Source organism: Coregonus clupeaformis, unplaced genomic scaffold (genome assembly GCF_020615455.1).
Source record: "Coregonus clupeaformis isolate EN_2021a unplaced genomic scaffold, ASM2061545v1 scaf0086, whole genome shotgun sequence".
NCBI classification, from domain to species: Eukaryota; Metazoa; Chordata; class Actinopteri; order Salmoniformes; family Salmonidae; genus Coregonus; species Coregonus clupeaformis.
The window spans coordinates 272,539-287,356 of record NW_025533541.1 but is presented as its reverse complement, the minus strand read 5'-3'; the positions used below and the strand labels follow the sequence as shown (position 1 = coordinate 287,356).

At 45.0% G+C, this 14,818-nt stretch overlaps 1 protein-coding gene across 21 annotated transcripts in view; it reads left to right on the top strand.

Moving 5' to 3' along the window:
* LOC121549957 (transcription factor 7-like 2) overlaps nt 1-14,611 on the top strand; it is a 119,910-nt gene extending 105,299 nt beyond the window's left edge. For 3 of the 21 annotated variants that reach the window (XM_041862851.2, XM_041862553.2, XM_041863364.2), the window contains 9 exons: nt 648-750; nt 1,844-1,918; nt 6,209-6,331; nt 6,519-6,681; nt 7,148-7,255; nt 7,897-7,945; nt 8,653-8,703; nt 9,900-9,972; nt 13,580-14,611. In XM_041862851.2, coding sequence (XP_041718785.2) covers nt 648-750; nt 1,844-1,918; nt 6,209-6,331; nt 6,519-6,681; nt 7,148-7,255; nt 7,897-7,945; nt 8,653-8,703; nt 9,900-9,972; nt 13,580-14,042 — 1,208 coding nt within the window. In that variant the 3' untranslated portion in view covers nt 14,043-14,611. Of the gene's footprint in view, nt 1-647; nt 751-1,843; nt 1,919-6,193; nt 6,332-6,494; nt 6,682-7,147; nt 7,256-7,881; nt 7,946-8,652; nt 8,704-9,899; nt 9,973-10,466; nt 10,540-11,146; nt 11,209-13,579 lie in introns of those variants that run through there. The other 18 variants (XM_041862618.2, XM_041862017.2, XM_041863071.2 and 15 more) reach the window with 15 other exon arrangements.
* The last annotated feature ends 207 nt before the right edge of the window (nt 14,612-14,818 follow it).

Here is a 14,818-nt window from a genome sequence, read left to right as displayed (position 1 = left end):
ATAATGTCATAGTCATAAGAGCCTATGTCAGTTGAAGACAGCTAGGCTAAAACAACATGTCACACAGTATATTGGGTAAGCCGACTAGCTATGAAACAAGCTGGTCATGAATAACATGCAGAGCCTGTTTATAACATCACTTCATTCATGCTTATGACAGTAAGATAACTTGCTGGGTTTACTGTATATGAAGTCAAACCCTGTTTACCTGCAGACCTCTAAAGGAACAGATGTCATTATTTCATCTGAGTGAATCCCGTCCTTACTGTATGAGACTGTACACATTGTTTGTTATGTTAGCTTCTAAACCTCAATTATCGCACGTTGTTAATCCTCTCATTCAATAGAAGACCAATGTGATCATGTTGGGGTAGTTTCCCCCCCTCTTTTTTTCTCCCCGTCTCTCTCAACACGTTATGCCACCGTAGCGCCTGACTCGGAACAGCTTTGATCAGGACGTGTGATTTAGCACTGTGAACATGCGAGCGTAACTGCACCTCCTCCTCCCTAGCCACCCAGCTTCCAGTGATGTCGACTCTGTTCAATTGTGAAACTCACAAAGGAGGATTTTAACACTGACTTATATTTCTCTGTCCATCCCTCCCTCTCTCATTGTCCCCCTATCCTTTCTCTCTCTTTCTCTCCAGGAATTCCAAGGCCTCCACAACACCCAGACATATCCCCCTATTACCCTCTCTCGCCTGGCGCTGTAGGCCAGATCCCTCATCCGCTGGGGTGGTTAGTACCACAGTAAGCAACGTTTTAGTACTCTCTTTCTCTACTGTTATTAAGCATGTTTTAGTGCTCCAAGCATGTGCTGGTGTCTTTGTTTTGTAACTATGTCTAGATGTAGATTTATTTAGTGGTTTGGAGCATTAAGTTCTGTAGTACTTTATGTTGTAAAATCAGCATCCCTAATGTAGATGATATAACGTGAAATAGTTATCCATCAGAGGCAATGTCTTCTGATTTGTTGTGAATGCTAATAGAGCTTGGTTTCTGCACATAGGGAAAGCTCTGTATCCACTTATCTCAAACTGGGTCCTCTCAATTTTGATCAGGCACTGATTTGACTCCTAGCTGACCACATTGCAGCGAGGATGGCTAAGTCTCCCTCTCTACTGGAGTCTCCAGTTGATAAATTCAAGCAATGGACTGACTCATGGGCCACAGAAGCACACTGCGGTTTCCTAAACCCCCCTCCAACCCCAACTTTGTGGCGAATGCTATTTTGCATGTCTCTGTATTGTCCAATTAGAGCAATGAACCGTGATTGCCCGCATTTTACCCACAATTCCACACGGGGGCTCTCCCTGGGTGACTCTTGTCAACACTTGTTAATATGACAAAAGGCTACAAATTAAGCTCTGTTAATTTAATGTTTTCTCACCGCGATCTAAATACTGGGAGAGGTCCCGAGCGCAGCCGCGGCACCCTTTGATTCGCTGCACTTTATTTTGGTATAAATTTACATTCATTATTGTTTGTCTTTAGATGTGTAGACCTCAATTAGCGTGATGGCTCCATTAAAGAGTCGCGCTTCGTCTTTAATTATCACAACAAAACACCTAGATTCAGCTCGGGGAGGAAAGGGCCCCCTCTCCATCGACACTGAGCGAAGGGTTATGAAATTTAATTTAGCCATTCCTATCAGATTTGTGGCAATCAAATTGTTCAGAGTTTGCCTCTCCTTTGATCCGCGCTCTGCAATCCCCTAGATTTTAGTCCTGATCAAATGAGAATAAAGAGGCCTGCGATCAGGGAGAGAGGGAGAGGGCTTTGCCTCCTCTACTTCCATCAACCCTGTTTCTTTACCTCCTTCTCTTCTTTGTCCTTCTCCTAGGCAAGGTCAACCTGTTTACCAGGGTTTTAGACACCCCTACCCGACTGCGCTCACTGTCAACGCATCCATGCAAAGGTGAGTTGAGACTTGGGAGATAAACACGCACACACACACGCACACACACACACACACACACACACACACACACACACACACACACACACACACACACACACAGAGAGGAGGAGGCTGTCACGCGGAGAGTGTACACTCTCGTCTCCACGTTCAAAAGGCTAATCCTCCAGTGTCCCCCGCTAATGTGTTGAAATATTAATTATATGTATCACTTTTGAGCTAATGAGGCCCCTAAAGAACATTTACCCTAGCTGCATGTCAGCCACATCTGTAATGGACGGGGCATGTCCTTGCTGCTAGCTTTTAAACAACCAGACACATTGATATATAAACATCTATACACTTAAAAGGAGAGAATGATGCATGCTGGGGCTTGACACATGGTTAGTTCTTTGTTGGGCCCATTAGGGTCCAGCTGAAGGGGAGAGCTCTGGACACAAGTGAACCCGGGGGTTTGTTGTTGTTGTGTTATACGTTTTAAACTGGGCCTGGCTCTCTCGGGGGCAGTGCTATACTACTCTGCATTGTTGTTGCTGCGTTATGTGTTTTTAACTGGGCCAGGCTCTCCCAATACTCTGTATTGTATGGAATGTGGGAAGAGTTAACTGTGGATGACAAGTACCCCATGATTTGTAGGTTTGGAGTCTTTTCGAAAAAAATAAATACAGCTCCATATAGCCTTTGCTTTCCCCCTGTCCCTCTCCCCCAGCCCAGAGCTGTATTCACAGGCGTTTCAGTGCAGGCAGCTAGAGAGTTTGGAACTGGGGACCAGACCAAACTTTAGTTTCATTACAGGCTGATTGGAAAGGCAGCTCCTTATGGTCGACTGTTCAGACCTCGTTGATGGATAAGTGTGAGCGAGGGAGGAAAAGAGAGAGAGTGAGGCCTCGAATGGGGTATGGAAAGGTTCATGTTGTGAAATAGTACCTCACACCCTTAGTATTTTGACATTGAACACATTTCGTGTGCACTCGTGTTCCTCATCTCTCTCTCTCACTCACACACACACACACACAGACACACACACACACACACACACAAACACACACACAGACCTTAAACGCTCCTTTTAATTAAAAGCAGAAAAGCACATTCACAGTGTTAAAAAGAAAGAGGATATGTTTGCCAATAGATCTTAGTTTGTCCTCTTTCTTGGTTAGCCTTACATTGAACATGTATAACTTCACATGTATTCTTCATTAATACACAATACTTCCGTATTTAGATTGATCGTTTCCATCATCACCTTGATCCAGACTCCCTCATGGCTTTAGCGACCGACTGTTCACTCTAGCACAGGCTGGTTTTTCATGTCATCTGCATAGCAGGGTTATTATAAAGGCTCTAATTTATCATCTCTACCCCCTATTGTGTCCCTCTTCCACTCCCAGCGACTCCCCTAAAGCAGACGTTGCCCCCCTCTCCCCAGCCCAGCCCTGGTTGCCCTGCTCTTCAGTGCAGGCAGGGTGTGTCTGGTGTCTGGTAGAGCCGGGCAGCCAGACTAACTGGGGTCTGGCCAAATCTAGTGGACCTGTGCTTTAAGTGACAGCTAATTCAGCTCTAATGACGGCCTCTACATTGTGATCATCGTATTTCCAGCAAGGCTAATTGAATCTGCTGGATGGGGGCTAGGGGGATTGGCTGTGCTGTGGGGCTGGGGAGAGCTAATGCGTTCTGATGAGCCCTAATTGAATTAGCATAGCTGAATAGGTGGAGGTCTCCGTCTCTGGAGAAAGGGGCTTTAGCACATCCTTGTTAAAACTGCTACAGGGGGTTTGACAAAAAAAGATGGCCATTTGGGTTGTTGACGGCATAGAGAAATGGTGCAGAGTGGAAAGGTTTGGATAATTGTGTATATGACAGGGTTTCGGAAGCAAAAAATGTAAACAGAATTAGAGAATTGTCTCTTGGCTTTAAAAGGGCTTAAATATATCACAAGACATCCAGTAGTTATAAAGTCCGGTCCATGTCTAATAATTACATGAGGCCTGAGTGATTGAGATGTCCTGGTCCTGTATTTCACTGGGTAGCCAGATCTTAACAAAAGAACAACCCCGTAGTGCCACATACCGGCCCGATTACGATGCAGAGGGTGAGCCTCACTTTCGTACATTGCGCCCCCTCAATGAGCACCTTACACCAGGCCCTGTTCAAAAAATACATTATCTGGAAGGAAAAAAGGCAAGCAGGAGAGAGCAGAGTCGGAGCAAATGAAAATATATTCTTTTAAAAATGGGTTTGGAACAGTACAGGTCCATTATCTCTGGCGGGCCTGTGTGTCACACGTGGGAGGAAGTGTAGGCCTCTCGCCCCCTGTCCAACGCCTGCCCTTTGATATGTTCCTCCCTCATGTCTCTCTCTCTCTCTCCCTTCCTCCCTCGCTTACCCTCAGCCCTTTTTTTTTTCTGCGGAAGGGAAAGTGCGCCGGACGAGTCATTATACATTAACCAGGCACGGGGGTACCGCCTCGCGTTGGCAATTAAATGGCCCTGGCTGACACTGGGCCTCCGTTGCAGCCAATGACCCACCCCCATCCCTGCCTTTCAGATTGAGACGTAGGAGCCTGGGGAATGGAGGCCTCCTCTCCCTCTCTCTCTCTCCCCCTCTGTTGGCTAAATTGGACCAAGGCGCTGTTCTGTGCTGATGAGGCTGGATAATGCCCCGCACATCAAAGGGATGGCCGTCATGTTTAAACCATAACCTGGGCCGCGCGGTGGCAGCTGGAGGGAGGGAGAGGGGGAGGTGGGAGGGGGGAGGGGACAGGAAGGAGGAGGAGAGTAGAGAAGGAAGAAGAGGAAAAAATGTGACGCTGAACAGAGGACATTTTAACAAGTGCACCAAGAGAGGGAGAAGGAAGGAAAAAGAGAGAGAGAGTAGGGGAAATGCGGCGGCCTAATGATGGGTGATCTGCAGCCACTGCCGCGGCTCAGCAGATGACATGGCACGAACACAAACGTGTCAATGATGAAGAGAGGAGAAGGGAGGAGAGAAGAGCAGCGGGAGGGAGGGAGGGAGGGAGAGAGAGGGGGGGGGAGAGAGAAGGAGGGGGGAGAGAGAGAGACAGACAGACAGAGAGAGAGAGAGAGAGAGACAGAGAGAACACACTCCCCAGAGATCGCCTGCAACAGAAACTAGTTGTTCCTGGCGAGTTGATGCTCATCATTATATTCTGGCTCCAAGCCATGCAGCCAGACACATCAAGAAAATGAGCAAAATAAATAAATAAAAAATGATTCCTCCTTTTTCCCCCTCCTTCATCCTCCACTCTTTTTCTATGATTTGTGTACGGTCATGCGTAGCTGAGATATATACTCTACACTCACACAGACACTCACATTCAAATAATCTTACATAGACATAATTACTCTCACTCATCACACACACAATTGTGTTGCTCATTGCTCTGTGAAGTGAATCCATCGATGCGGGTTATTGCCCTCTATCAGTGTAGCTAATGATACCAGTGTTATAAAGATGTAGAGTAGAGGGGTAAAGAATAACCATGAATAATCCTGATCTAGCACGAGGCCCAATAGAATAGGTCTAGGTTTAACATAGAAAAAGGTGCCTTACCAATGGTTAAAGCTAAGGCGGTGCCCTAGGAGCTGAATATGTTTTAACATGACCTCAGTTTTGACATCAGCTTACACAACAGATTGGCACAAGACTCAACATACCTGTAGTTTGTCACATTGTAAAGGGACCAAGACATCCTGGAACTTGTATTTGTCATCCACAGTCCACAGAGGGGTGGCAGCACTAAACACTGACTTACCATTGGAGAAAGTCACTATTTTGGCTCAGTTATAGAAGCATGTGAGGACTTGTTAAAACCCATTACAGTTAAAGTGTCTGTATGGGTCATTTTGGCAGAAAATGACTGTCCCGTCCTTCCATTTGAAACTCTTCCCACTTCAAAACAAAACAGCTCTTATTTTAAAATGAATATTATGAAATATGACTTGTGATGTGTAATGTGTGTGTGTACTGGGTAACTGTTTCTATGTGGTTGTGAGATTCTGTGATACTTATGGACCGAATGCTTTCTTGATATACGCGTGCGAAACTCAAGCTTTTGTATAAGTCATGCATTGAATCTCAATGAGAGATTTACATGAAAATCCGACTTTCCCGCTCGGACCTCAAGTTAGGATTCGGCCCTATACAGCACGTCAACATGTGCACGTCTGTATGAATGTCGAGTGAGCATATTCTGTCTCTGTTTGATGTGTCCATCTTCCATTTCACACGTGTCCACTCTGACGATTTACACAGTTTTCTGTCCTCCAGGTTCCCTCACCACATGGTCCCCCCTCACCACAGTTTGCACCAGACCGGCATCCCCCACCCCGCCATCGTCACGCCCAACGTCAAGCAAGAGTCCTCCCACAGCGACATAGGCCTCAACAGCTCGTGAGTACATACACATCTGCACACACACACACACCTCTGCTTATTTTTACCATTGTAAACTAAACAGCAGTAGCGGCACATTTGGCACTGGTATTATTGTTCTAAATTCTACCATTACAATAAGCTGTTTAATACCAATTCTGGGTATTTGCCAACCATACAGTACTATACTGTACACACTCCACAGGAAACACCAGGACTCCAAAAAGGAAGAGGAGAAGAAGAAGCAGCCCCACATCAAGAAGCCGCTGAATGCCTTTATGCTCTACATGAAGGAGATGAGGGCCAAGGTGGTGGCCGAGTGCACGTTGAAAGAGAGCGCCGCCATTAACCAGATACTGGGACGAAGGGTGAGAGAGAGAGACGGCACCGCTATAGACACAGACTCACTCACTTTACACATACAGCTTGGTAACTCCCTGTACAAGGGACTATGCATAGGGCAGGTAGCCTAGCGGTTAAGAGTGTTGGGCCGGTAACCAAAGGGTCGCTGGTTCGAATCCCAGAGCTGACTAGGTGAAAAATATGCCGATGTGCTCTTGAGCAAGGCACTTAACCCTAACTGCTCCTGTAAGTCGCTCTGGATAAGAGCGTCTGCTAAATGACTGAAATGTAAAAAAATGTCAAATGAAAATATCCACAACACACTTAATGTATGGTTTAGTTGACTATAGGCCTGCTACTGGGTCTGGAAGACAAGGGCAACATGTCTTAGTTTGTCTCTACCTCTTTTTTGCCCTCTTCTCTTTCTATGATGTCCTTCCCCCTCTCTTCCCCTCCCTCCCTCTCTCTCTCTTTCCGCGTGTCTGTCTGTAGTGGCACGCCCTAACACGAGAGGAGCAGGCGAAATACTACGAGCTGGCCAGGAAAGAGCGACAGCTTCACATGCAGCTCTACCCCGGCTGGTCAGCACGAGATAACTATGTAAGTTTTTAAGTTTTCAACACGTACCTCCTGTATTTCTCCCCTCACAAGGACATGTCTGGGATGAGTGCTCTTACTGTTCTGTCTGAGCTGAGAGCTCACCTCACTAGCAATGCCGACTGACTGTTTCCCTAGACACATTAGCCAATGGAATCTCCAATATACTTTACAGTAGATTTGCTGGGCTATATAAAACAGGGTCTAAAGTCCCTGGAATTCTGATGCTGAAGGAAGTTTCTCTCCCAGCGTTGGTGTGTGTCCAGCAGTTCAGGGGTCATCATACGCCCCTGCAAGGCTCAGGTTGACCAGTGAAACTTTGACTCCTCTCAGCCTGCACAAAGCATTCTGCAAATCTGACTCCCTCGCTAGAAACCAACAAAGCCTCTACATAAACAAGGGGAAAATAAGTGAAAAGATTACAACAAAAGAAAAAAGAGAGAGTAAAAAAATACAGAAAGGGAGAATGGGAAATTCTGTCTTGCAGTGGCAGTTAAAACCGGCGGGCAGAGAAAGAGACAGAGAGTGAATGAATAAATAAATATACAGAAAGATGACCCGTTTTGATTTCATGTCTCAGGTCTTCTGCAATATAATAACTAAGGTTCCTGTCTATTTCTCTTCTTTTGGCGGCTAACCAACAGGGCAAGAAGAAGAAGAGGAAAAGGGATAAGCAGCCAGGAGAGGGCAATGGTAAGTCTCTCTCCTATTAGGAGATCCATCATGTGTCAGGACTGTGTGACGTCTCACGAGATAAAAGTCTTTTTCTCTACTGCTTTTTTATTTATTTTTAAGTTGTTGTGCCTGGCTCGTTTTTTTTGACTACATAGTTATGCTACCCATAATGCAATATTTAAATGGTAGACTTGCTTGTTACCCCCTCCTTCCATTCCCCAACCCCTCCCCTAGCCTTCCCCAGCTAATAACGTTGAATATGCATGACCCCCCCCAGCCTCACCCCTCCTCCTCACCCCCCTCCCACACACACACTTTGCCCCCCAGCATTTATGATACTGTGATATGTGTGTTTTGAGAATGTGAAATTTAAGCATTTGCGAGAGCCATTAACTTTGCCAGTGTTGTGTTTCTGTGCGTTATAATGCCTGTGCCCTGCAGATAGACTGTGCTTGTGTGTGTGTCTGTAACTTGGGCTGCCCCTGCTTGTTTTCATGCATGCTTTTTAATCACACACAAAAAAAGAGGGAAAAAATCACCCACATCTTAAAATTAAGGAGGTTTGCTAATTCTATTACTTTTTCATTTTATATTCTTATTCATATTCTTCTGATATTCCATATTGTGAGTTGAAAAGGAGAAATGCAGAATATTAAACTGTATTCTAAACTCGTTTACTTGACGGATCCCCTCTTGAAGGCCTCTCCATCTGTTCTTTTTTTCAGAACACAGAGAATATTTTCCAAACCCTTGCCTTTCACTCCCTCCGATTACAGGTGCTAATGTCATTTTGAGTCTTAAATTACTAACTTGTTTTTTTTTCTCTTTTTAGTTTATTATGTATTTATCTATGTATGTGAAAATATATTATATTTAAAATTAATTTTACTAAGCTAAATGCAATATTTTGAAGAATGTTATATGCTTTGTTTGCTGCTTTCTTTCTTAAAATGTCTCTTATGTTTATTTATTTGAACATTTTATTTATACTAGCAAAAGTATGTTTTATTTTATATACTTACATATTTATTTAATGATGCTTCTGTGTTAAAGCCATTTATTCTAGAACAATCTTCCCCATTTGGCCAAATCCATATGTTGTATATATTTCTAGCGGTGACTATTAAAGTTAAAGTAATCTTAATGTTGATTATGACCCAGAGATTTGACGTCAGTCAGGGTAAACCTCCTTAATCTATTTGCTTCAGTAGCTGTGCTTGTGCCTTTTTCTGGGCCAGCATGAGTTGGGCCTATTCCCCTACTACGCAGTCTCTGCTCAAACTAAGGCCTGGATTCACTCACCAAAGGATTCCTCCTTTGACCCAGCTATCACTTTGCTCTACATTTGATTATTAAGCCACTATGGTAGAAAACTGTGTGTCAGGTGTTTGAATTCAGGTCTAAGTAGTAGTGCCCTTGCTGCATTCAGTAGGGTTTAACCCTTTAATGCTTTCCCTGGCTGGGACTAACCCAAACCTTCCCTTAGCTTAACAGTCTGATACTGCTTCCTCTTCCTACTTACCACCTCTTCCCGCTCCTTTTCAAATATGGCGATAAAAAGTACAACTATGAATGTCACTTAGCAGAAATGTAATCAAGTCTGCTTTATTTCCCCCATCATATTCTCCTCTAACAAAATCGCTTTAGCCTTCTATTAAAGTGGAAATGACTATCCTTTTCTTCGACTTAATCTTTGCACATTTATGCATTTGTTAACTTTTTGCTTGCGGTTTGATTTGACTAATGTCTGAAAGACTAACCGTGTCTTCTGACAGTCCTTTCTGTAAAGGCATACTGCACAATTACTTGCATCTTTTTAGTTAGGGGGGAAATTAGCTAGATATGCCACGATTACGAAACTCACAGACTCACTGGTTTCCGTTTTTCTCCTTTATTTCTCTGCTCTTTTTCTTCCCCCTTTTTGGTTATTCTTCCTCCTGTCTGCTGGCTTTCCTCCCTGTTGTGGCATCAGACCTGAGCGCTCCTAAGAAGTGTCGAGCGCGCTTTGGGCTCGATCAGCAGAATAACTGGTGTGGCCCGTGCAGGTGTGTATGGTGTGTGCTGGCGTGAACGCCGGGGGCCAGGTGACGGCTGCTCTCTGAGCTGGGACTTCCTCCTTCCCTCTCCGCCTCCCTCTCTTCTTCCTTCGCCAGGCTGTCGCCACCTCCCAACTCTTCCTCCAACCCAGCCCTGCTAGTCTGGCCTGCCTCTAGTTGTGTTGGTGTTTGGGAACAGGGCTAACAGGGTATGCGTTAGTGTGTGTGTGTTGGTGTGAGTGGTGTTTGTCTGTACCCAAGTATAGATTGCAGCGTATAGATGTGAGGTTGTGTGGGTCCTATAGGGCAGATTTTCATAATGAGGGGCAGGACTCATCAGACTGGGTCTGAGAGGAGTTGGAGACGCGATGGCCTGGTCTGTGTGGAGGAGGTCCCAGTGTTGACAGCCCAAACCTAAGCCTTGGCTACATGTTGTCTGTCCAATGACGTGTCCATTTTCTGTGTTTTTGTATTGTTTGTGTGTCTACCTCTTTGGCTAACAGATGCAAATGCCCCAAAGAAGTGTCGTGCCTTGTTTGGGCTTGACCAGCTGGGTTTATGGTGCAAACCATGCAGGTATACCCCTGTAGTATCTATGGGAGGACAACCGTAATGACAACCACTTCCTTCTCTTACGTCTTCTCAAGATGTCCCTCGAAAATATATGTATTCATTGATGGCACCTACATTTTATCTGTTTCTTTTCCTGATTGGGGAATATTCTGCTAGAACTTCTCCTAGCAGGTCATTTCACCTATTTTCTTTGAAAACTAGAAGCCCAGTGGCAGAAAATGGATTTACTAGCATCATTATTTGTACACTACCTCAGTCCTGCTTGCAACATTGTACACAATCAAATTTAGGAGACCTTTGGGTCTTTTTGTTGTAATGTAATAAAAAAAATTATACATTTATGGTTTATGATACTATTCTTCTGGCAAGTTGAAAGGTTGAAATCCATTTTCTATCCAGGCTGTATGTAAGTGCCTGACATCCTAACTGTCTTAAGTGTCTGTCTGAATTGGCCATCTTGATAACCTTGTCATGTTAAGGCTTGGCCCTGCTTCTCAGAGGGCACCAGAGTGACTTTCTTCTATGCCCTCTTCCTCCTCCTCCTCCTCCTCTTCCTCCTCCTCCTCTTCCTCCTCCTCCTCCAAACTCCTCTCTAATAACCCTTAATTAGTCCCTACCTGTTGTCTTTCTGTTCTGACACAAGCAGTCTTTGAATTGGGAATATTTTCATGGTAGGTATCTGTTTCTGTTAAGTAATACCCTTCTCCGTGTCTGGCTTGCACTGTCTCCACCTCTACCCTGACCATTGTGACACTCCGTTTGATACTGTACATCACCATGGTCAACCCAAGGCATGCGACCAATCAATACATTTCATTTTTCTTATTTTGTTTTCAATATTGATCTGTAGTTATTACTTCGGAAAGTCTATCTGGCATTTTGCCTCAAAGAAAACAGCTCATAGGATATTGAGTGATCTTACCAAGTCACTTTTCGTGTGCAATTATAAAGGTTGAATTCATATGGCGTCCAATTGAAGTCAACATCCAATTAAAGTCATACACAAGGCCTGCTGAACTCTTAGCAATGCTCCACACAGTAGTACTGTTATAGTAGATTTAAAATAAGACGTAAACAGTTGATCACATTGATATAGGGATGACATACTCGCAGTATTACCTGATCCAGTCCATGAACGTAACGGGTAGATGATGAGTAGGCCAGCAGCGGGGTGTCAGAGGTCTTGGCTTGGAAATAGCCAGGGATAATTCCTGCATCGTTTAAGGAATCGAGAGGTTAACAGACCACACCGGGCTCCATTTCCTGAAAGATGCATCTGGCGTAATTCCCCTGGAGACGAGGAAATCAATATGTTACACAGGCCCATACTATCAATCGATATGTCTGTTAAAAAATGGATATTAGCTCATTTGTAGCGGTTTGACAGGCAGTTATCACTTCAGCACTGGCAGAGGTTTTACACTGATAGCTAGCGCTCAATACCACACAATACTCATACAGGGTCTTTGACAGCCTTTCTTAGCTTTTTCAGTTGACATTTCCCAGTGGTTTACTCTTTCTTGTGTGTCCATGTTGTGTGCTCGTTCTCTTTGTGTAATTGTTAAATCTCAGAAGTGCATGCCTCTTTATCCAGCATTCTGTCAGTGTAAGGTATGTGTGGTTGTCCAAATATATACTTTTCTTTCCCCACTCTCCCTTTCTCTTCATTCCTCTTTTATCAGTTCTCACTGATTGATCTCACCCCTATTTCTTTCCATCTCTTTCTCTCTCTCACACTATTTGTGTGAAACCTTTATCTGAAGGAGTACAGGCAGGGTATGACTTGAGAAACAGGCCTTACCGTTTATTGAACGATAGAACAGAGATGCTTACATTTGTCGAAGGCTAGCTGAACCAAAGCATTGTTTCTATCACTCACTTCTGTCCGACTCCCTCCCCACCTCCGAATTCTGTTCTTTCTCCTTCTTGCTCATTGTCCCTGTGAGCTAGCAACACAGTCTGAACCACAGTGTATTTGCCCTCGAGGCAGGCACAGACCTTGTGATAAGGAGTTGTTGTTGAGGTCAGGGTGAAACGAGGTGGGCATAGGCTCCCCCCTCTGTCCATCCTTCCCTCCCTGCACCCCCGCCCCCCCGACCCTCTTGAGTGATAGCTCAGTGCAGTTGCATTTTGGGCCGTTCCACAGAGCGAGATGGGTTGGCTGCAGGCACGCCAGACGGGAGAGTCCCGACCCGAGCAGAAATGCAAACATTATAGCGTGACCCTCATACACATGTCTTAGGGGCAGGTGCAGCGTAGCGGGGATCCCTCTAACCTCTTACCTCAGCATCCAAACTCTCCCCCCCTAAGGAAAGGAGAGCGAGAGAGAGAGAGAAGTCAGGATAGTGGAGGGAGGAGAGAGAGAGAGAGAAGTTAGGATAGTGGAGAGAAGTGAGGAGGAAGGAGAGAGAGAAGTCAGGATAGTGGAGGAGAGAGGGGAGGGAGGAGAGAAGGGGGAGAAGTTAGGATAGTGGAGGGAAGTGAGGAGGGAGGGGAAAGAGAGGGAGGACTAGTATCTCAGAAGAGCAGGTTGATCCTGGCAGTAGCTCTTCACCACGGCCAGCTCATTGGTTCAGTAAAGATCAGAAGTCTGTGAGGAAACGTTTAAAAGATGAGGAAAAATAGCAACAATAAAGGGAGTTGTTTTGAGATTCGCCATGAAAACCATTCTTCATTCTTCTTTATTCGTCATCCATTTCTCATCCATCATTTTCATCCTCCTGCTGTCTCTCCTTGTTCATCATCCTGTCTGTCTGTTTGGTGTACTGTGTTGTACTGTGTGTATGTCCTGGGAGTCTGAGCAGGCCACCTGTAGCCTTGATCCTCAGCCAGGCTGTAGCGTTGGCAACCACTTAAATGCACCAGAAAAATAACAACAATGTAAGGCCCAGAAATAGGTTTTAGATTTTATGTATGCATAATGCCAGTGAAACAAGATGGTGCATTTAAGTTGACTGCTAAGGCTCAGCTATTGCCCAGCAGATTGGTCAGTTCTGGGATGTCATGCTTAAAATAAACGTCTTTCTCTGTCCCCCATCTCCAGGAGAAAAAAAAAGTGCATTCGCTACATCCAAGGTGAAGGTAGCTGTGCCAGTCCTCCCTCTTCGGACGGAAGCTTACTAGACTCCCCCCACCCTCCCCCCTCCTCGGTGGCCCCCTCCCCCTCCTCGAAAGAGTCCAGACCTCAGACTGAACAAATGCAACCTCTCTCACTGACTATGAAACCGGCCCACCAGCCTCTCCACCACCCTCACCGGCACCTTCTGGCTGGGCATCCTCCTCCGCCATCTTTGGTTCTGCTGGAAAACTCTGCTGCTGCAGCGGGCAAAACGCCTGGCGCAGCCCACAACGGAGCCCACGGCGACGTCTCGTCCTCGCGGCAGCCGGGCTCCTCAGGCGCCGTCCTGGCCAGGCCCTTGGCAGCATCGCTGTGTCATTCCCACTCGCTACACCCCAACTCCACGGCCCCTCAGCCTCTGTCGCTCGTTACCAAGTCTATAGAGTAGATCCTTCCTTCCTACCTTCCTCTTTTTCTGCATCCCTAATTATTTTCTCTTTGTTTCGTTCAATCTTTTTTTTCTGTTTCTGTGCCATAAGGCTTTGAAAATGTGTTACTGTTTTATCAAAGTTCATTGGTCAATATTTGACCCATCATTATCGAAAAAAAATATAAATATTATAATGAAATAATAATCCAATGAGCTGTAGAGTATGGCCAAAATTCTTCTGAACTTCTGTTCTTGTCTTTATTTTGTAGTGTTAAACAGAAAATGGTTTAGTAGTTCCACTTAAACGTGTTTAAATGACAGATGACTATTCAATGAGCCCTTTTCTTGAAAGAGTTGGTTCTCCTTCATTATTTGTATTAAATACGAGCTTGCGAACCAATCATTTGAGGGTATGAGGATCGTGGAGACACCTCTCTTACTGAGGAACAACTTTAATTGTGATGTTACTTGTTCTTCTTTAAATGTACAGAACTATTGGCTGGGTGGGGGGGGTTACTGTGTTAATGTGCATCGTTCCATTGCGTTGTCTTTTTTATTTTTTTTGTTTACCTTTGGGGGTGGAGTCAGGTGGGGTGGGTGGGGGGTTGGAGGGGAGACAGGGGGAGGGCTATTGGGGTGGGTGGTGGATTGCGGTATTCAATACAAAATGTCACAACGCTAGGACCAGTAGTATTTATTGCTTTAGAGATTGCTTGTTGTATCTTGTATGTTGTCCATTTTAAAATATGTTCTTTTTCTTAATACATTGTATAAATATTTTTTCTTAACGTAAG